Source organism: Peromyscus eremicus, chromosome 4, assembly GCF_949786415.1.
Source record: "Peromyscus eremicus chromosome 4, PerEre_H2_v1, whole genome shotgun sequence".
Lineage (NCBI taxonomy): Eukaryota > Metazoa > Chordata > Mammalia > Rodentia > Cricetidae > Peromyscus > Peromyscus eremicus.
This window is the reverse complement of record NC_081419.1, coordinates 132,185,988-132,209,062: the sequence shown is the minus strand read 5'-3', so window position 1 is coordinate 132,209,062 and position 23,075 is coordinate 132,185,988. Positions and strand designations below refer to the sequence as shown.

The window sequence follows — 23,075 nt, the reverse complement described above, 5'->3', positions numbered from 1 at the left end:
ACTCTTTCCTTTTGTGTGTTTTTTATGAATGAGACTGACAAAACCAGGATTCCACAGCCATACCAATCCTGATTAGCAGGATATAGGAACCAGTTACATTGCCTGACACTGGACCAGGAATCTGGGATAATTGTCAGTGTCCTTTCTTGCCCCTACTCTAGGATATAGGATTGCTAAATCATTGACAATACACCCATCTGATGAAATTGGACCCATTGGGGCCACTAGAGTGAATGTGAACCCAGGAATGCACACCCAGGACTCCTTTGGTAGATAGCCAAGGTCCTCACTGAAGCAGCTCAGGCTTTTTCTTTGAAAACACAAAAGCAGAGGCACACACAAAGGCCTGCTATGCTGGCAAGACTCCTCAGGTGCACAGTAATGTCCGTTTTCACCATCCCAAGGATGGTTTGACCCCAATACCAACTCAAAGTCTTTTAACTTTTTTAATGCTTTGTTTTCTGGACAGTGTTTCCTTGAATAGATCATATTGGCTTCAAACTCAGACCCTTCTGTCTTGGCTTAAGTGCTGAGATCGGAGGCATGCGCCACCATACTAAGCTTTCTTCCCTCTCTTTTTTCTTTCTTTTTTTTTTTTTTTTCAAGACAAAGTTTCTCTGTGTAGCTCTGGCTGTCCTTGACCTCACTCTGTAGACCAGGCCGGCCTTGAACACAGAGATCCACTTGCCTCCGACTCACAAGTGCTGGGATTAAAGGTGTGCACCACCACTGCCTGTTTTCTTCTAATTCTTAAGTGAATACATTGTCCCCTTTACAATCTAGATCATTTACTTCTTTATCCAAGACTGTTTAAAAAAAAAAAAAGAAAAAAAAGAGAGGCTGGAGAGATGGCTCAGTGGTTAAGAGTACTGACTACTCTTTCAAAGGACCAGGGTTCAATTCCCAGAACTCCATATGGCACACTCACAACTGTCTGTAACTCTAATTCCAGGGGACCTGGCATCATCATACAGACATACATGCAGGCAAAACCCCAAGGTACATAATAAATAAATCTTTCAAAAACAAACAAACAAAAGAATCACACAAATACCTATATGGTACATTTATTTATGACATACCCTTAAAGATAAAGAAAAGGGTTCTAGAAAGAAAAAACAAACCCAGGCAAACATAAAGTTGTCTATACTTATTTAATGCTAAGAACATAGATATTCAAGAGAAAGTCAGTTAAGAAACAATGTTGTTTAACTTTTAAATATAAATCTGACCCTAAAAAGTAGTGATTCAAAGCACTAAGACAGCGCGCGCGCGCGCACACACACACACACACACACACACACACACACACACACACACAAACAGTATTTTATCTCTCAAACCAACCTTAAAATACCTATGTAGTCTTAAGATATAATATTAAAATAGTGCAAAAGGGAAAAAAAGTACCCATAGTGTTTAAACCAACAGATGGTTTCTACAGAACAAAAATAAAAATATCAGACAACGTGTAGTCTCAAACTCAAAGGTGACTCGGTGTCAGGTGAAAGAGGGTGGCTGGGGACACATGGCGCTTGGTGGAGCAGGAGGCTCTGCTGGCCTCGAGAGGGCTGGCTGAACCCAGCAGTCACTGATAGGGAGGATAAAGTGCTATGTCCCTAACAGAAACCAGGTTCATGGAAGCTCTAGTAAAGCTTCCAGGACTGTAGCTGAGGTAGTGTTCTGAGAAGAGTGTTCTCCTTGACAGCACGGTCAGCATCTGGTTGAGCCGAGACCTGATGCCAGTGAAGTGCACCTGCCGCTCTTTACTTAAATTTCTGAATGAGTCCCTCAGGCACAGATCCAGGTGGGGGGTGCCCAGACCCAGGTACTTGGGGTATCCAGGAGTGCGGATATCAGGGGCTGTTAGGGAAACATGGGAACTGACAGAGCTTGCCAGTGAGCCCTGGGAAGACATAGAAGAGGATGACCTCAAACTAGAAGATCTCGACACTGACATCCTGGATGCAGGTGACCCTTCTTTAGACTGGGCACCCTGAGGAAGGAAGCTCTCATCAGCTTCAGTCTGTGTGGTGGTGGACTTGGACCACACTGTGGCCTGGGAGCTTGCTGCCCTTGTGACTACTGTGGTTTGGATCCCAACACAGGCCACACTGGGACTGGTCTGTGTCCCCACCTCACTCAGGCTTACTGCAGGTATCTCTTCACCTGGCTCTGTTTGGGTAGCAGCATCAACTACCTTGCTATCCTCTAGTTGATCCTTGTGGCTGTAGAAATAGTCTTCATCGCTGATGGTAGAAGCCTCAGAGTCATGGCGCTGGGTTTTGGCTCTGTCTTCTGGCGGCACTTCTGGGCCCAGGTTGGTGTTCTTGGGCGTACTTGAGAGTCTGGTCAGCCGGATGCGCAGCAGGTTGCCCAGTGTGGGCTCCTTCGAATGTGGCTTTCGGTCAGCCAGATGGTCAAACTTGCCACTGATCTGGAAGTTGGGCAGGAGTTTGGAGCTGATGGGCTTTGACTGGGCGTACAGGATCCGGAACTCCAGATCAAAATGTTCAACCACTTGGCCAGACAGAATGACCAAGTTACTGCTATTTAATTTGCCATCGGTCCATGTGAAACTGAAGGGTTAAAAACACACAAACTGGTAAAGATAAAGGATCTCAATTTACGTTTTCTCAGTAGCTGCTATGTAAGAGTGACAACTTTGAAGTTAGCATGCTGTCCATGAAATAACAAATCCATGTGTCAGAAACAAAGGAGACAGGCTATAGTTTAACTGACACACACAAAAATACACTCCTCAGGCTCAGTTTTAGTCTAGTAAGAAGGTACACAATATTTAGGCCAGCAGCCTTGTTTTAAAGATTAGATAATCATCTGGAGATGCCAAAGTGGGAAGCTAGTGGCACTTCTTCCAGTTTCTCAAGTGGAGATGGCTACTCCACCAAGATGCCGGTACTCAGCACATTTTGTAGCTGATTAGTCTGGTATTCTTGACTGTCCAGCATCTTTTCCTCTTCCTCTGGAAACAGAACCTACACTTGTCTCTACCCACAAAATCTTACATGCCTACCCTTGCTCTAGTCTCAATGTGGTAGGAATATGGTCCAGGATGGCCAGTGTCTGATCCCTGGGATTCATCCACAGTGCATCATCTGTGACCCTACAAGGGCCAAGTAAGTTTTCAGAGATTTTTGTCCCTGCTTCAGGAGTCTCTCCCTTTGGGAAACAGCTGCTGGAGGTTGGGTAAGTAAGCAGGTCTTTGCCTTCAAAGGAAGAGGCTATCTAAGAACAAAGAGCAAGGCAGTAGTAGGAGACAGTGTTCTAATCAACACCCTCCAGGCCCAGGGGAGCTATAGTCAGCTGCACCTTCTCACCCTAACACCTCCATGAGCTGCTGCCTCACTCTGCACTCTGAGTTAGCCTCCTTCCACTGAGCTTTGGACCAGAAGCAAGCAGCTTTAATGGGAGACCCTGAAACTCAGTTTCAACTACTTCTTGCAACTAAGAACCATGACTAATACACATGTTGCCTGAGAACTGCTTTGGACCCCAAGAGTCTTTGGAATACCACAATGGGGTAACAGAAACAAGGGAGCTACCTGACCCCAGGGCTGTAGCATGTCACAACACATGGGCGTATTACTGTCATTGGTGGTAGGACAGTGCTTTTGTAGAGGGCAGTTTTTATATTGATAGGTTTTCAAACAGCCAAAAACCATTCAGAGCCAAGTTTCTTCGGTATAAATAAATCCACCTTGGGAGAGAGTGTAAGGCCCCTTGGTATTTATAAGTGCCTCGTAGAAGGAAGTCTTAAGAGCATGTTGTGCTCAGGTCTGAACAATGGTGCTACTGTGTGAAAAGGAAGGTTCCTCGAGCTACTTATCTCACTACCTCACCTGGCCCAAAACCTCTAAGGGATGTACACTCTACAAAACTGAGGTTTGTTTTTCCCCAAACTCTATACCTTGCACGTACCATTGGGCAATGTAATAGAGAGATAGCCAAGCACACAGCATGACACAGTGTGAGTAAGAATGGTACAACTTCCAGAGATTAGCATTACCAACTGTTACCTCAACCCTTCAGCCATCTTCCTGCTCTCCACCCAAAGATGCTATTGGCAAAGTGGGACTTCCACGGTGGGCCTGGAATATGCCCGGTGTTTTCTAGACTAAAGTATTCATTACAAGGCTTGTAGCAACCTAACAGTTAAGTATAAATGAGCAGCTTCAGTTCACCTATAACATTTGAAAATGTCCTTACCTTCAAGTAAGCAGGGTAGGTGGGGTCCAAGTCCCCAGGAAACCAGCATTTGAGGCCAATTAGCCTCCAGTTTTTCCCCAAAGGCCCAGGCCAAGACTTGAATGCAGGTCTCTAACTATGAAGTCTCAAGCTTAGTTTAACTTTTATTTTAGTTTTGTGGACCACTGGGAAAAGAAAATGACTCTTATCCCATCTTCATCCAACAAAAGATGACTGCGATGAACCAACTCGCACACACACAGGTCTGCACGCGGGTGGGGGTGGGTACTCTGTCAGAAGGGCTCTTATTGGCAGGAGCAAGCAAGCACTCACTCCTCTAAAGGGTTTGGACTAACTGGTGAGGCACCTGTTCAAAACATACCTGTAAGAGCCTGTGGCCACCCGAATGCCGTCAATCAGTGTGAACTTTTCATGAACCTTCCCAACAACCTTTGTTCCTGACCTTGCATAGTAGATACTTCCTGTAATAGTCCGCACTGTCATCAGCTGTTGGGCAGGGAGTGGGAGGGAAAAAAAATTAATGACCAACTCAGTGACACTATCCAGTGGGCTGAGCTTACTATTCCCAAACACACCTGGCTTAGCACGGGGTCACCATTTAGTGACAGCACACATGATACACTAGTCAGACATTGTTCAAGTAATGTTACTTCTGCATCTAGTCCATCTTTTCATATGTCCAGGCTGGTCTGGGACATGCAATCCCCTCGCCCCAGCCTCCCAAGTGCTGGGATTACAGGCCTGCACCACCACAGTTGGTTTATATTTAGAGACTCTTAGCTCATGTGGGTATGTACTATAAAGAACATTTGCTCTCTGGAAGAAACCAATAGAATCCAAAAACTGATTTTGAAACAAAGCATGAGAGAGAAGATAATCAAAGAAAGTATGTTAGTAATGACTAACACTCGGCAAGGGTTGAAGAACTCCCTGGCACTCCTACTTTTTGTTCCACTGCATCGATCTGGAGTAACAGCCCACTTCACTGACCTCTGCACGGGAAGGGTTTTGAAGCTGTAATCAGAGGGCAAGCCTCTAACACACCATGCGGGGATTAATCAGTCAGTTCACATTTCCTACAGGTACACAGTAACCAAAAACGTACACTATGTACACATGGATGCATAATTACTCCCATAAAGATGACACATACAAATACATACATAATAGCATGCAAAATATGAAGACAATCTAGAGCAGACTAGAAGTTATATATCATTATAAATCTTAAAGTGTTTGCCATGCAAGCCTGACAAGCTAAGTTCAATCCCTGGAACCCACATAAAGATAGAAGGAGAGACCTGACACACAAAGTTGTCCTCTGACCTCATGTGTATGCACACACACATCACACACATAATAATAATACATTTTACATTTTAAGTAAATGTTTAGGGTCATCTGAATCTTATTCATTCTATAAAAGGAGAGCCTCTCCCATGCACCACGCTAAACAGCAGAGGTACAGAGTTTATTTCTTTCCCTCAAAGACTAGAGAAAAAAGTAACTAACAACTGAAAACCTAAGCAAGACACCACATGGAGCAGAGGAAGGAGACTCTAACATCTGGACATATGATCATGTCTTTGGTATTCTTATCAAAATGCATGGGAACTGAACCACAGGAAGTATCTGATAAATACCAATTTACAGAGCAATGACTAGTGTTCTCCAAAAGTGTCAGATGCCAAACCACAAAGATGGTGGTTATAAGAGCCAGGGAGACTTCACTAGTGAATGCAAGGTGCCCTGCTGGACTGGATCTTGGGCTAGAGAAGGGGCAGTTGTGAAACACAGCTGATATTTATGAAGTGTGGAGATGAGATAGTGCTATACCAAACTGATTTTGGGGGGAAAGGAGAGGTTGAGATTAGTCCTGGCCATCCTGGAACTCACTCTGTAGACCAGACTGGCCCTGAACTCAGAGATCCGCCTGTCTCTGTCTCCCTAGTGCTGGGATTAAAGGCGTGCGCCACCACTGCCCAGCTGCTCCAAGTTGATTTTGTTATGTGTACTGAAGATATTAACATTTGAAGAATTTGGACACAGAACATTCAGGAATTCCTTATATTATTTCTGTAACTTCTTTTTAAGTATTTTAAAAATGATTTTTAAAAAATTTAAATTATGAGTATCTGTGTGTAAGTATACGCACATGAATATGTCAGATACTCTAGAGCTAGAATTACATGCGCTTATGAGACATGCATGTTGGGAACCAAACTCAGATACTCATCTCTATAGCCCTTCATAAATCTTAATTTCAAGGTAAAGTTTTTCTTTAAAAAAACTGGAATATTTCATAGATGAGCACATGGAATGTGCCAGATGGAGCAGGTGATGACTCCCAGATAAGTCAACACACAATAAGCATAAAAACAGCCTACCTGTAGGGCTAGGGATGGCTGTGTCCTTCCCTTTAACACATCTGAATGTTGTGGAAGCCTGTAATTGTGGACACAGCACTTTTCCACACCTGCCCAATAATATGCAGTCAGATTCTTGTAGACAGGATGATTCAAAATTCTGAACCACTCAGAGCCTAGGGCAGGGGCTGCCCCTGCGAAGGGCATAGACCCACAACACAGACAAGTCTAGGAGGGAACCTGGTGCCTACCTAGGAAGGAGATAACCCACTATAAAGACAAACTGTCTTTAAACTTCCTGCAGAGGCTCTGGACCACCATGAAGGCAGCAGCCAACAAAGTCAGCAATCATTCCTGGGTTTCCGCCTTGATGACGAAGCAGACCAAATGGCTTTGTCAAAGCTGGGGCAGTTCTGTCACTTTTCTGCTTCTGAAACTCAGCCTAATTACCCAAGAGAACCTTGAAATTATACCCTGGCACCTTCCACACTTCCCAAGAGCAGTTGTGGCCTAAATACCTGGCTAGATGGCAGTGCTCTTTACCATGCCCAGCTGGCATTTGCCTTGAGTCCTCCTAGACTCATATTCAAGTTGACTGCTGGGTCACATGGCTGTCCCATTTCAGTCTCAAAGCCCCACTCCCACCTCTATCATGAATTTGTGTCTTGTGGCACAAATGACAAGCTAGTAATGACCTTATTCAGCCCAAGCCTTGATTTGCTCATTAGGAAAAGCAGCCAGCAGGAACTCTGAAGGAACACTAAAGAGATGGAATTCTGTAAACCTCTCTGCCTGTTTACAGGGCACTAAGTCAGCCTCTCGGAGAGCATAGAGGGGCAAATGCGGACTTCTCTGCTGAATGCTGCATCCCTCATGCCAACAAGTGCCTGGGAGTATGGTGACAAATTAGGTTCTGACCTTCACAGCTTGCTCCATTCTTTAAAACGTGAATTCTATAACAAATGTCTCTCTTACCTCATTCCCGAAGAGACTAAGCCAACGCTGTGGCCTTTATTGAGATACTGACTTACTTTCATGCCAGAGAAAAAGACATCAACTCTGGTTCTGTCATGAGAAGTAAGCAGCAGTGGGTGACAGCAAGGACTCACATGGGGGTAAGAGGAAGGAGGACTCAGTCCAAGCCGGCCTCTCGGTCTCACCATGTCCCGACCCAAAGCATCAGGACCACTAACCTGACCGGGCCACCATGAGAGTTAGTGATGTCACATCTGTCAGAGCAGTGAGCAGTGCCAAGGACAGAACAGCAGCTCCAAAATGGCCACTGTGGCTAAAAGTGGAGCCATGGCGGCAGGTGGCAGCAGCCTCCAAGCCCTGGCTTGGGTATGAGCTGGTCTGTATTCACTGCTGGGAAACCTGGCAGCCATTTTGCCTTTTCTATTCAATGCTTAGTGGAGATGTAATTCATACATACACCACAAAATTCACCTGCTTAGTGTGCAAATCTGGACGTTTTATGAGTATACAGAACCATTTTTACAGTTGTAGAATGTTCTCATTACATTAAAAAAAAAAAAAAAAAGAGCCTGTACCCCTTTAGCTACAAACTTACCCATCCCTCTATCACATGGCCCTGAACCCAATGCTAATCTACCTTCTGTCTCTACAGCCAGCCCTGTTCTGGTCTTTCGTATACATGGGATCACATTGCATGTGATCATTTCTGTATGCTTCCCACACTTAAAATGTTTTCAGGTTCACCCATGTGGTGGCATGTGTCAGTACTTCAATCCTTTTGAAGGGTGGATAATATTCTATTGTTCTGAAGCGACAGTGTGTTATTTATCCACTTATTAGCTGATGAAACTTCCAACATCTATAAACAGACACGTCGTTGTGTGGACACGTCTTTCATTACCTAGGAATGGAACTGCAAGGTCACAGGTGGTGTTCATTTTCTGTGAGAATTCAGTTCCGTCACTTGTCAGTGGGGAGCCCCCACCACCACCACACTGTAGATCATGGGTACTCTGCCACATTGCTGACAGGGAGGAAACTGGAAATGGTGTCCCACAAACCTTTTCCTGCTCAGGATGAACTTTCAGATCCATACACATGTCCAAAAAGTGGGAGAGCAGAGCCTGGTCCAGAAGAATGTACACAGCCACCCCCCGTTTCTGACAGATCTCCTGTAGGTCTCGGAAGATGTCGATGTCTGAGAAAACGTCCATTACCACAGCAATCACCTATGAGATGAGGCAGAAGGAAGAGTAAGGAACTCCAGATAGCATCCTCAGACACTTCCTTCCTCAGCAGTGTGGGTCTCCCCGTCACCATTAGCTCTTTTCCACCCCCAAAGACACCCAGGCACCCATATCTTACACGTCTTAGCCTGGCCCAGCTAACTAAGGCTCCCCAGTGTCCCCCACCCAGCCCACTCCACACTGGCAAACTTCTCATTTAACGTCTATGCCATCACTAAACCCCACCTTCCAGGTTCAGTCTGACTAGCAAGCGGTCTAGGGTCTCAAACCAACACACTGGAATCTGGAGCACGCTGCTTTCCCAGTCAGGCTTCAGTTTTCTTTTCTTTTCTTTTTTTTTTTTTTTTTTTTTTGGTTTTTCGAGACAGGGTTTCTCTGTGTAGCTTTGCGCCTTTCCTGGGACTCACTTGGTAGCCCAGGCTGGCCTCGAACTCACAGAGATCCGCCTGTCTCTGCCTCCCGAGTGCTGGGATTAAAGGCGTGCGCCACCACTGCCTGGTCAGGCTTCAGTTTTCTATGTCTATAAGGTTGATACATAAAATCTCGGGGCTCGCAAGATGGCTCAGCTAGCAAAGGCACTTGCTACCAAGCCAGATGACCTGTATTCAATCCCCAGAACTCACATGGTGGAGGAGAAAACCAGCTCCTGCAAGCTGTTCTGATCTCCACAGGTACACCATACCACATGTATATGCACACACTTATAAATAAATGCAAAGAAAAACCCACCTCAGATTCTCTATGAAGCCCTTTTTTGGCTATTAATATTCAAGTCCATGGTTTTTTGGGGTTTTTTTACTATTGTCTGATTTTGGATCACGGTCTCTGAGTATTTTTACCTTGTTTTAGAAAGACTCCATCCATTACCAATTCATTGCTTGAAATGATCAGATGAGGCTCACAGCACCCTCCCCCTCTTCTGTTCCCGACACCACATACTCCCCATCAGTCAGGACAAGAATGGAAATATTTCCTGAAGATTCTGACCTTTGGCTCAGCTCTGTTCTTGCTTCTCCCCAGCCATGTGTGCCTCTTGATAAGAATTGATTTTCCATACCCCGCCCAGACCACAGCTAAGAGCCGACGCTCAGCCAAGTGTCCATGGGCAGAGTATCACTGTTTGGGGGTCTGCTTCCTAAGCTACAAAACAGGCCTGCTGTAAAACCTAAACAACGACACAAGTGCAGGGTCCAAGAGGCCCTCGGTGTCTCTCAACCACCCACGTTACCAGTGTGAGCTGCAGCTGCCTGGACAGCCCCTCACAAGGGAGGCACTGGCAGCCCCGAGCTTCCCTCCCTCATTTACAGAGGCTGTTACAGCTGGAAGAAGCAGAGCCTCACATCACCTATTTCAAGGGCCTGCAGAAACTCCGGGCAGGGAGGCAGGGCTGTAAAAACACCCAGGCTTAGAACAAGTCCCTACAAAGAGAGTCAGGAAGCCAGCATTTGGGAGCTGTTTTGCAACTGGGAGTGGTCAGGGCTTCTCCATCTCCTAGCTTCAATAGTAAAAGATCCCTTGTCTCTGAATCACATTAACCCTTTTGCTGAGCATTATGATTACTTTGAAATCTCGCCACCCCTTCCTTCTACTTCAGCAGAAGCCCTCAAATGGGATATTCATCTCCATGGTGGAGATCTTGGGACAGTAAGTAACTGGCAGTCTTTACCCCTTAACCCTTTAGGGTTAAAAAGAAACACAGAAGCCAGGTATACATAAGTACAAGCATATAATTCCAGCACTCAGGAGGCTGAGGTCAGCCTGGAAGAGTAAAAGTCTATCTTAAGAAACAAACTAAGAGAGGAAGAAATGCAGAGGCAATAGGACACTGCTGCTACCTTTCTAACTCCAGGGTTCCATCTGCTCAGATGAGTGACTTTGAAATGCTAGCTCCCAGAGAAGCAAGTGCCATCTGGGATGATCCAATATCTCTCTGGCTGCCTCCATCCCACTCCCTGCCTGACCTTCATAAAACCTCCTGAACAGTGAGTAGAACAAAAGATGCATTTTAGAATTGGTGGCATCTTCAGAAGCTTATTGGCTCCGATGGCTTTCACATGTTGTTTTGAAAGTCATGCCTACCCCGTTCACTTGGGGCCTGTAACAGGGTTTAAGGCAAAAGCCAGGGCACAGAGCTCAGCATGGCCCTCTGGAAGGTTTGGATAACAACAGCACAGAGTGGCAGGACTGCTGTGATGGTTAAGTAAGTGGCAGTCCGGAATGGGCTTAGCTCAGTTAGGCAGCTGGTGCCTGAGCCACTGCAGGCTGATCCTACCTGGGCACAGAGATGGCTACACAGGGCTGACAGAACATGGGATGAGGAAAGCAAAATGATGCATTCTGTGGGGAGCAGTAAGTTAGCTCCCTTGTGAGGGCAGGCACCTATAGACACAAAGAGACAGGAGGGAGGCTTCCTGGGAGAGGGAACATCTGAGCTGAACCACAGACAAGAATAAGATATGGAGCCATGCCTGGCTGCACAGATCTGTAATCTCAGCTCCTTGAGAAGTTGAGGCAGGAAGATCCCAAGTTCAAGGCCTGCCTGGGACAAGAAGCCATTGGAGAAGTGAAGGGCCCTCCGACAGGAAACCATGTGATGACAGAAGAGGCTGGGAAGGACAGGGTGCATACCAGTGTGGCTGGAACGTACAGTATGCAGGAAAGGGAGCCATGGGATGTGACTGGCAAAGAGGGATGTATAAGATGGTAGAAGGCTATGGAATCCATGTCAGTCCTTACCCCACATTGCCTCCATAGGTAGAGCATACCGAGAGATGAATCCAGAAGCTGGGAGAGATGCTCCTGCTGCAGAGTAGAGACCTGAACCTACTTCCTCTAACTCAAGACCAGGAGCCTCTGTGTCTGCAACCTGTCGGGATGGGGATCTTTGGGGCTAATAAATTTCTGCAGCTATTTGGAAGACTAGGGACTGAAAGAGGAAAGTCCCAGCCAGAAGCTCTGAGGCTCTAGGGGAGCAAAAGGAGCCATGGGAGAGCCCAGCAATGGGCACAGGGGCCACAGAAATACATACAAGCTGGTGAGAGATCTTTGAGCCTGACTCAGAGGTAGCAGTAAAACTTCCAGAGTGAGCTTGAATCCAAGGTGCCAGAATTGGAATAGAGCTCCTGGGGAAAGGCCAGAGAAAACTATGCAGACCTGCTGGCCTCTCTGGTGGTCAGTGGAGCCCCTGTGAGCGACATAAAGCTAGGTAATGGGCTGGTCCCCATGGTGAGAAGCTAGTCAAATGGGAAAGGAGGAGAACCCAGATGACGCAGAGTGATGGCCAACGAAAACACCCTAGGGGCTACTGAAACAGGGACTAGGAACCCAGCCCAGTTGGCAGGGTTGGAGAGGGCCACCAGAGGCAGAATGGGAGCAGGGCCCAGAGCACAAAGGCCTGCCAAACAGTTCTTGATTGCCCAATTAATAAAACAGGTGTACAAGCAACACTTTTGTTAGCTGATGAGTACTAATTTGCAGTTTAGTTCATCTTTAGTTTTAAAGCCTTAACCTTTCCCACAGGCTAAATATGAAGGCCTGTCTTACTCAGGGTATCTGAGAGCAAAGGGATGTTTTCCTTTCCTGACTCTCCAGCATCTAGCACATCCTCCTTTCTTACTAAAGTAGGACCCTTGAAGACTTGCCTTATCAGGAGACCAGTACTCCTGTGGCAACCTTCAGTAGGAAGCTCTTCCTCCTTCAAGGCCTGCCCTCCCTAGGCCCTTATGCATACCCGTTCTAGCCCTGCCTTCAGACACCCAAGTCCTACACAGCTGGAGCAGGCCTGCAGCTTCTTGCCTCTTAGAAGGGACAGTCCTTTACAGACCTGGTTGACCTAGCCTGTTTCACCAGTCCTGTCCTGCTTTCCAGGTGGACATTTCCACAGCAAAAGTTAAACTGATTAGTGCGTCTTGTTTCCCCAGGATTTTTAGGCTGGTGTCAGATTGCCATGTGGTGGGTTCCAGTCTGCAGGGAATGGTAGTCATGCACAGCACCTCCTTTGGCCTAAGTGTTCATGCTGCAGCATGCTGAGCCCCAGCAGAACACCTGGACTAGAAAAACAGCCCAGACGCCTGCCACTGAACCCACTCTCCCTTTAGGGGGTAGCTAGCCCACCCCCACCAAGTGCCCACAGCCACCCTAGGCACCACCTTCTCTAAGCCTGAGTTGCATGGAGCCGGCCCCTTCTCTCAGGGTTAGAAGTGTGGTGACTTCTGAGAGTCTATTATAGGCTCACGCCAATCTGCCAGATACCCATGGAGGAAGAAGCATCCAGCTGGCCAGAAGCTGGGGAAGAGGGGCATTCATACCACACTACCTGTGTTTCCTCAAGCCAGCACATCTAGAGGGGTCACCCATGTGTCCAGTCCCCTATCTTCAGCTTGAGTGACAAACCACAAGCCTATCTATCAGTTCCTTAGAAGAACCCCCCTTTCATCAACAGACCAGCGCCCACAAGTCGGAAGAACAGAGGTCACAGATCCTCAGAAAAAGCGTAGAGCCCACTCACACTACTCATTAGGCACAACTGGAATCTCTGCCTCTGCCACTTAGCCCAAAGCTCAAAAAAACTAGAGATTTCAAGGCCCCATTAACCATCACCCCCAGCTTACAAACTTGGAAAGGCTGGATAACAGACTCAAGGGATAATGGATTCAGTGCAAGGGTTGAAATGTCAACCCGGGTCTTTGTGCCCCAAAGCCCACCATTAGAAACATGCTAAGCTAAATATTGTTCCAGACAAGTCTAATGTGTGGGTCTCACAATTACTAAGAACTTACAGTAATCCTGAGGGAATCAGTAGAGTATCTCACAAAGGACAACTTATAACAAGATAATTGTCAAGGAAGGTTACAACTCCCCAGCATGCCGAGTGCCCTCTCTCTTCTGCAGTTCTGCTGACAAAGCCAGAGCTAGACCGAATAGGGGACCAGGTGAAGCTCAGCTGGCATGTAAACATGCTGGAGAACCAACCTGGACTTGGGTCCAGGCTCCTCCACTCTGCAGAACCAGGTGTGTGGTACATGTTAGGTCTTACTGGCTTCTAGAATATGCAAATAACACCTTTGCATAAAATCTCATACCCTTTGGTGACTCAGCCAATGAGAGAACCCACTACAGTTCCTGACTCACAGAAAAACCTCAGTGGTAGCCACTCATAGTCTTAGGCCTGATTCTGCCACTATGCCCGGACAAGACATTTTACCTGAGGGTTAGTGTCCTTGAAACAAGGCCTGCTCTGCTGTCACACACCCTTCATAAAGCTTCTCAGGCCTCTGACCAGGCACATGTACAGCCTGACGGGACCACTCATGGCCAGTCATTCCTGTTCCCATTCTAACAGGAAGCACACGTCAATCACCCCTTTCCTGTGTGCCTCAATTTCTCTCCCTTCCCACCCAGAGTCATAAAGGCAGATAAGGTGTACAGAATGCTTGGAATTCAGCCAAAGCTTTGTATACATTCAGCAATGTGTCAGTCTGGACAGCCTGGAAGCCTGGCCACTGCATTCTCTATGCTGAGCACATCACCGTCAATCACCTACTGACTTTCTTGCTAAAAACATCAAGCATACCGTTTCCTCCAGTGTGTTTCATGTTTTGTTTTGAGATAGGTCTTGGTATTGGCTCAGGCTAGTCTCAAATTGAAGGTACTCCTGCTTCAGATAATTACAGGCAGGAGCCGCCACTTGTTACATGTTTTAATGGGACTAAAACTGCTCATTGAAATTAAAAAAAAAAAAAAAAATTATTTGAAGCACAGTGGTGGTAACACACACCTTTAATCCCAGTACTCGGGAGGCAGAGGCAGGTGGATCTTTGAGTCTGAGGCTAGCCTGGTCTACAGGGGTTCCAGGACAGCCAGGGCTACACAGAGAAACCCTGTCTCAAATAACTGCTTTGATATAATCTTCTGGGTTTAAAAAAACAAGAGAATGCAATTTCCATAGCAAAAGTTAAACTTATTAGTGTGTACTGTTTCCCCCAGGATTTATAGGCTGGTATCCGATTGCTATGTGGTGGGTTTGAGTCTGCAGGGAATGGTAGTCAAGCACAGCGCCTCTCTTGGAGGTCAGTGGGGCAGGAAGCAATTTTTCACTCAATTCCACTTGGCTGTACTTCTTCACTATTGTTCCAGCCTGGGAAACAGTGGGAAAACCATGCAGCTTTCTTTCTCTTTCTTTTCTTTTGAGTTGGGGGATGGGGTTTGTTTCTGAGCTTTAAGTTTTTAACTATGTAAAGCATTTTCCTGTTCCAAAATGAAATCTATAAAATAAGGTATGCTCCCTCCTATTTTTCCTTTCCTTCTCTCTCCATTAAGGTAATAACTCCAATGATCTGTTTTTAGGTTATTCCATTTTTAGTATAAACAAGTATATGTAGGAATATACAGCATTGTGTGTTCACATCATCCATAGAGAAAAGGACGTACAGTGGTACATGCTGCTCTGGACAGTGTTATCCAAGAGAACCTGAGATGACAGAGGAGTTAAGTTTTCAATTTAGCTTTAATTTATACAAACTTAAATGACCACATGCAGTTAATAGCACTCAAATTGGTCCATGCAGCTCTGAACACTTTGGATCAGAGTATAGAGCTTGCCTTCATTTGTCTTGAGAGCCACAGGCTCCTCCATGGTGTACACATCCTAATTTCTTCCCTGTCCTCTACTGTGATATGCTGGGCCTTTCCTATGACCAGAGCTACAACAACCAGTATGACCTCGACTCCTGTTTGAGCCAGTGTTTCTGTGGAGCAGACACAAAAGTGGAACAATTAGGTCCATGGAGACGACAACAAAAACCTTCCTTCTAGAGGCTGATATCATTTACATCAGGACCTCTTTTGCTTGTTTTTTCAAGACAAGGTCCTACTGTATCCTCAGGCTAACCTCCAATTCTGGATCCTCCTGTCTCAGCCCTCAAGAGCTAGAATAACAGGCATGTACCACTATACCCAGCACATCAAGGCTGTTTAAAGCCAGTATACCCACTATATTCTGTTTGTATGGTGTTTGCTTTTTCTGAGAGAAATGAACCCACATATATAAATGGCTCAGAGAATAATCCTGCAGCTTCCTTACTGACTGATGGATGCTTAGCAAAAAGAATAAAGAAAGCCAGGCATGGTGGCACACTTAGGAGGTAGAGGTAAATAGATTTCTGTGAGTTTAAGACCAGCCTGATCTACATGACAAGTTCTAGGCCAGTCATGGCTACATAGTGAGACCTTGTCTCAAATACCCCTCCCAAAATTAATAAGAATAAACAAATGAAATGGCCGACAAGGAATAGTGGGGGACTATGGAATTACTGTTTAAAGGTAGTACTCAATACATTCACAATGCTGTTCAACCATTGCTACTGTTTCCAAACTTTTTTGCCAGCAGAATGGAAATTCTGACGATTAAGCAGTAACTTCTTTTTTTTTTTTTTTTTTTTTTTTTTTTTCCCCCGAGACAGGGTTTCTCTGTGTAGCTTTGCGCCTTTTTCTGGAACTCACCTGGTAGCCCAGGCTGGCCTCGAATTCACAGAGATCCGCCTGGCTCTGCCTCCCGAGTGCTGGGATTAAAGGCGTGCGCCACCACTGCCTGGCAGCAGTAACTTCTTACTGTCCCTTTGCAGACAAGTTTTGAAGGTCATGACTACTTGAAGGAGAGAGATGCTACTAGTGTCTAGTAAGTGGGGACAGAGATGCTCAATGTCTTACAGTGAACAGGACAGTGCCCCCAGGACAAAGAACCATCCACTCCAAATACCAACAGTGGCAAGGTTGAGAAAGCCTGTCAGGTTGATCCAGGCATCTGGAACAGGAACTGATCCCACAGCACAGGTTCTATCGTAACACAGGGGAGGGTTGAGCAAGCTCAGGAGAGTTCAGTCCTTCAGAACATCCTCATACATGCCAGGGGCCTCCAGCAGATTCCTTAGCTACTATTCCTCCTGGCTGGACTCTTCCGCGATGCAAAGAGTGCCATCACTAACGCTCTGGTCATTTGGTCAAAAGGATGCCCAAAGGTGTGGTCACCAAAAAAGTGGCCTCTTTGGACCAAAAGCACATAAGGAATGGCAGCTAGTAAGAATGACAAGTATGAGTGTGAAATCTGGGAGGATGAGTTTGGCCTATGAACTCCCATCCAGGAGCCGGAAATATCTGGGCACCAGAACATATTACTGCGTGGGAGGCTGAGGCAGGAGGATCTCAAGTTCGAGGCCAGATTGGGCTACACGTCAAAACCATCTCAACAGGAGGGAGTGGGGGGAGAGAAGGCAGGGAGATGGGAAGAAGAACAAGCAGCACCCTGGGAGAGCTGAACAAGCACATTAGAAGCACCTGACTGGGACACTTCCGGACCATAGCTCTGCCAAGTACTAGCTGGCAGAAAGAATCACCTAAACTACTTAGTTTACCTTTCTACCTCTCCATTCCCCCTCCCCCAAAATCATGAGGCTGAATGAACAAAAGACCAAAATTACTGAACACCAACTATGTGTCAGATGCCCAGGGTGACTCTATATGGTCAGAGAGCTGCTGGGAAAACCCATCCCAGAGCCGTCCATTCAGAAAGATAATCCTGACATTTGGCAAATGCCCCTGGCATCCTAGGCTGTATGCTGATCACAGAACCTGGCATCTAGGCTCCTTTCAGACCCACCACAGAGAATGCAGGCAGGTGCTCAGATCTCCTCACTGAGGGCAAATAAAGCTGCAGAGAGACAGCAACTAGACCTGACCCCAGTCCAGTGCAGCCTGGTCCCCACCTCTGGGCTCACTACATGGGACCTTCCACGTGAAATTCAAACTTCCTTCATTCACCCACCAGATTTCTACATTTGTTTCAGATACTAGAAATACTTGCTTGGGTCTGTCTTGCCCAAGACAGGCAAATGCATAGTAATTTATAAAATCTAAACATCAGGAACCTATGTTGTCTTAAGGTCATGAACCACCTTCCCCAGTGGGTCTCTGCTGTGTTGATTCCTCCTCCCCTTGAAACAAGCCACCCTAGTCTTCCTTTCCACAATTAAAACAAACATTTGTTTGTTTATTTGTTTGTTTATGTGTGTCACTGCTCACAGCTCCACTGCTCACAAGTGGCCTGGAGGCAAGCATCTACACCTGCTGAAACATCTCCTCGGCCCCAAGCATCCATCTTCTAAAACAGCCAGCTCTTGCCATCATCATTTTCCTTTTATAAGAGATGCAACATGGGAACTCGGAGTACAAATCTTCAGAAAACTGTTTAAAGCCTCCAGCCTGCTGGGAAGCAGGAGGCTGTGGAGAGTAGCGATTAAATGTGGGTCCTATGTGTGGCATGGTGGCACACCCCAGCCCTCCAGAAGCTGAGGGAGGAGGAGGGTGAGTTTAATGCGAGTCTCATCTCACATAGACCCTGTCTCAAAAAAGAAAAACAAACGAGCAAGCACAGTGTGGGCCCTGGAGCCAGGTAGACTGTAGCCTGAACGCAGCTCTGCCTCACAATGGTCTCCGACAAGCTACTTGACCTAGATGCAACTGCTCTGTCCTTAAGTGCAACCTCCTCTGGCCACTGGGCGGACTTCAAGGTAATCTGGTAAAGGACTCAATTAGAGCCTCCAATGCTTGCCATCAGCAGATGGCATACAGACGAGGCATCTGAAAACACCTGACATGCCCCGTCACAGCCCTCCCTATCACGAGTAATGCACTTCAGAGGACATGGCCAAAGTGACACAGCCACTCCCAGTACCCATGCACGTCTTTACAGGCAGCAATTATTGGACGGCCAGCAAATTAGCCCTCTAATCCCTCTCGTACCCATAGTCTCCCTCCACCTGGGGACAGGACACAGTAGTTAGAACGGTTAGAGTAGGCCGGGCAGTGGTGGCACACGCCTTTAATCCCAGCACTCGGGAGGCACAGGCAGGCGGATCTCAGTGAGTTCGAGGCCAGCCTGGTCTCCAAAGCGAGTTCCAGGAAAGGCGCAAAGCTACACAGAGAAACTCTGTCTCAAAAAAACAAAACAAAACAAAAAAGAAGGGTGAGAGTCTGCCTTGGGCAGAGAGGCCTGGCTCCATCACTCCCTGGAGGCAACCTAGCTTCTCCACACTTTAGTTCATCCTCCGTAAAGAGGACAGAATACTCACAACTATTTGAAGACTACTAGAAATATTGTCGGGCAAAGAGGAAGCCAGTTTTTTTGTTTGAGACAAGGTCTCGACATGTAGCTTTGGTTGGCCTGGAACTTGGCAATGTAGGACCAAGCTGCCCTCAAACTCATAGAAATCTGCCTGCCTCTGCCTGCTGGGATTAAAGGGGTGTACCACCATGCCCAGCTGAGAAAACCATTTTTATTGACTGATTTTTTTTTTTAAGAGATGGTCTCCAAACTTCAAATTCATTGTGCCTCGAATTAAACCTAACTCACATCCACAACACTCAGTCTCCACCTTATTTTCCTTCCTGTATTCCAGCGTAGTATCATCACTGCCTGTCCAGACTAATAGGTCTCAGCCCCAGCCAGCGTGGTAGAGCACACCTTCAATCCCAGCACTCAAAGGCAGAGAGAGGCAGGCTGATCTCTGAGAACTAGGAGGCAGAGGTATCAACTTCCTTCACTTGTGTTTCTTCCCCTTGCCCCCTCTGTGTGTACTTGAACCCAGGACCTCAAGCATGCTAAGACAAGCATTCTATCACTGGGCTACACCTCCAGCCTCCAGTCTTCCTCGTGTTCATACACCTTCCTCTCTTGACTTTGCATTCCAGTTCATCATATCTCAAATGCAAACAACTGCCTAAAACTCTCTTCCTGCCTACCCTGCCTTAATACAGGCTCTTTTCTCTCACAAAGATATCTCTGGCCTCCTTGCGACCTCAGCCCTCTTAAACCTACACTCCTTAGTGTCTGAATTACTGCTGGGGACACAAATCTGACCATCACTTTCCACTTGTGGTCTAGTCCCTAGCCTTTCCATAGGCTAGTTCCACCCTGCTGGGTCCAACTAAGTTACCATCACTCCAGATTTTCTTCTAGCCCCTTTCTCATTACCCACAGCAATCTCCCCATCCCCCATCCCTCACAAGCTAAGAACCAGCTAACGACCACACCTCTACCCCTGTGGCCTCAGCCCTGGCAGTGTGTCAACCGGGAGGTTCTATGTAAGCATGCAATTTGGCATACATACTAAAAACGCTCATTGGATTTAAAGTAACATAGCACCTTTAAAGTAGCACAGCACAGCACAGCTTCCAAATACAGAATCTAGGCGAGGGTGTAAAGGAACTAGGTACAGAGGAAAGCAGAAGGCCCTACCCAGGAATGTGCTCCAGATTGCCGGAAAGATAGGGAAGTCTCATCTGCAGCCATGATCCCTTTTAAGGCAAGTCTGTCTTCTGACCTCTGGCTCTAGTGTCCCTTTGCCCAAGCCGGCAAAGGGTTAGAGCAACCCACATCTCTGCCCTTCCTGGAGACCAGTTCTGTCCTTTTCAAGGTGTCCCAAGTGCTCCAGTTCTCTTCGCAGAGGAGAGCTTTAGGCATGCACACTTAGTTCACAAATGAGCCTCTTCCAAAAGCTTTATAAGCTTTGTACTGAACCCACAAGGAAAATGTCATCAGCATCAAAAGGATCCTCAGCCCACCCAAAGTTACACAAGCTTGACACTACTCTAGTCAGAGCCATACCATGGCCCAAACAGCAAAGTTTGGGGGGGGGGGGGGGGTCGGGAAACAGTATCAGAACATTGGCTTCAGCACTAGGAAGGCCAAGGCAGGGGGATTGCCTGGAATTGAGGCCAGCTTGAGCTACATAGTGAGTTCCAGGTAAGCCTGGCTAGAGACCTTGTCTTGAAAAGAGAAAAAGAGAGCACAGACTTGCTCCTAGACTTGGCAGTTCCAACCTGATCTTCACCCGGACATATAGCGGTACCAGGCCTACCAAGTCTTGACACGGCCTGGGGTTTTGCCTACTGTGTTCCTGGCACAGCCACAAAGTCTGAATTGAGCAGTGCTCACCAGCATGCAAACTTGTAGCCACACCCTCCCAAGTGCAGCCTTCTTCCTCCCTGATCCCACTGCAGCGGTTTCAGTATGGCAGGCTTGACTCTTTACCCCCCACCCCTACCACACCAGGCCACTCAGGCAGTTGGCGTTAGCTAAGATAAAAATCCATTGTAAACAGACGCTTATCTAATGCAGAAGTATTTGCATTTTGGGTTAAAGCAACCTGGAACAGTCCCAGGCATTGGGGGGAGAGGGCGGGTGGGAGGCGGAACACATATCTCCCACCAGACTCACTCACAGAAGAATAAGGAGTCAACGGCCTGGGCTCGAATTTATCCGCCTACAACATTAAGACGCGTGGGAGTGAGTGGCAGTAACCGATTCCCAATGTTTTCTGGGTACGATCTTTTGGGTAAAGCGACTCTTTAGTAACGCGTGTCTTAAGAAGCTCCTGAAAGTGCAATCTATTTACCAGCTAACGTCCCGGGTATTCTGCAATCCACTTTGGTCTGAAGTAACAGTCAGAAGTGGGCCCTGTTCCAGGGGTACGAATATTAGGACTTAGAACTACGACACGACTCCAACTTCTGAAGGCCCAAGTTCCTCCCCTACTTCCCCCGTAAGGGTAGCTGGGGGTCCGGTATTCAGCTCCAAAAGAGGCGAGTCCCCTCCAAAAGAGGGGACAACCGGGGGCCGCTCACCTCTCGGGCGGAGCGCAGCTGCTGGCGCAGCGCATCCTTGCAGCCGTACGGGCCACCCGCGCCAGCGCCGCGGGGCTGGAAATGCGCCTCGACGCGCGTGACACCACGGTAAGCGCCCCGGTAGAAGGCGGGCCAGCCGAGCTCCAACGCCGGCGGCTCCAGGTCCGACTGCTCGGGGAAGTAGGTGCCCGACGAGCAGTCGTGAGAGGAGCCGAACGAGTCCTCGGCCACCGCCGCGCCGTCCTCGCCCGGCCGCTCGGCGGCACTCAGAACGGCTCGCACCTCATCGGCGTTGAGGAAGCGGCCCAGCCGCTCGCGCCGCAGGAAGGCGGCCCAGGCGTTGGGGCCGCCGGCCAGCAGCTGCTCGAGAGCCAGGCGCCGCGCCTCGCTGAACAGCTCCGCGGGGTTGGGCGGTCCGCACGGCGACAGGCAGGCCGCGGGAAGCTCGTCCAGCAGCTCACAGCGAGCGGCCATGGCGGCGCTCAGCGAGGGTCCACGGGTGTGCGATGGTCGCCCGAGATTTTTATAGGCACCTTTGAATCAAACCAGCCCGCGCTATTGGCTCGCCGCCCCGCCCCGGATCTCCCATTGGCTGTCTGCCTGCCAGGCAACCCAAAGGCTCCGCCCCCTTGTTGCTATTGGTTGCTCTCTGAAAACTGACCTGCCCACCCCTCCGCTCTCACTGCTTGATGGCTGAGCGAAATTTAAATCTGAGCTTACCCCGCCCTAGAACGGTCCCAACAGGAGACAGAGCCCGGCACTGTCCCAGCGCGCCCCCTGCCGGCTTCCCCACAACGTGCGCTCCAAGGCCCAGGACTTGAGGCTGGGACTTGCTCCTTCCTGGACATGCTTCTGTGTGGTCAACTATATTGCCATCCTACCCTGCATCTAATCATTCATTTATTCATTTAAAAAAAAAATGGAGACTGGAGAGATGGTTCAGCAGTTAAGAGCACTTCCGGAGGATCTGGGTTTGGCTCTCATCTTGCTTGATGACCTGTAATTGTTCCAGCGGATCCGATGCCTTTTCTGGTATCCACAGATACTGTATGCACACGTGGTGCAGAAACATACTCATTAAATAAATAAAAGTAAATGTTTTTCCAATGGTGCAAAGCCGGGGGTGGTGGCACACTCCTAGCACATGGACGGTTGGGGCAGGAAGATCTGGAGTTCAAAGACACCTTGTGCTGCAATGCCAAATTCAAGTTCATCCTAAGCTACGTAAGACCTTGTGAGCATACACATATAGATCTATATATGTATGTGCACACACATATGCACACACGTATACATCTATATACTAATCCACTTTGGTACTCACTCCCTCACTGATGGTCTTCCTTTTCTATTTTTTTCTTCTTATTTCATGGTTTTTCGCAGCAACACCTCAACCCCACTTAAATCCCACTTTCCACTTGCATCCAGACAACAACCATAGAGAGAGAGAGAAGGAGGGAAAAGGTGGGACTGGGGTTGTTGACTGACTGTACTTCACATTCATGACCTGAAGCATGATTTTAAAATTAGCTACTAATGTAATCATACTATAATAATAGGTTGTTGGTCTTTTTTTCTACTC

General features: G+C 47.5%; 1 protein-coding gene across 2 annotated transcripts; it reads right to left on the bottom strand.

Moving 5' to 3' along the window:
- Positions 1–1,326: 1,326 nt before the first annotated feature.
- Fam83d (family with sequence similarity 83 member D) lies at positions 1,327–22,037 on the bottom strand. 2 transcript variants are annotated; one of them, XM_059259718.1, is made up of 4 exons: positions 21,494–22,014; positions 8,630–8,797; positions 4,589–4,713; positions 1,327–2,579 (listed from the first exon to the last, which is right to left on the bottom strand). In XM_059259718.1, the coding sequence occupies exons 1-4, from the start codon at positions 21,965–21,967 to the stop codon at positions 1,589–1,591; spliced, it is 1,758 nt and encodes a 585-aa protein (XP_059115701.1). In that variant the 5' UTR covers positions 21,968–22,014; the 3' UTR covers positions 1,327–1,588. The 2 variants fall into 2 exon arrangements, with proteins under 2 accessions (XP_059115701.1, XP_059115702.1); XM_059259719.1 differs by lacking the exon at positions 1,327–2,579 and having other exon boundaries at positions 4,637–4,713; positions 8,626–8,797; positions 21,494–22,037.
- Positions 22,038–23,075: the final 1,038 nt, after the last annotated feature.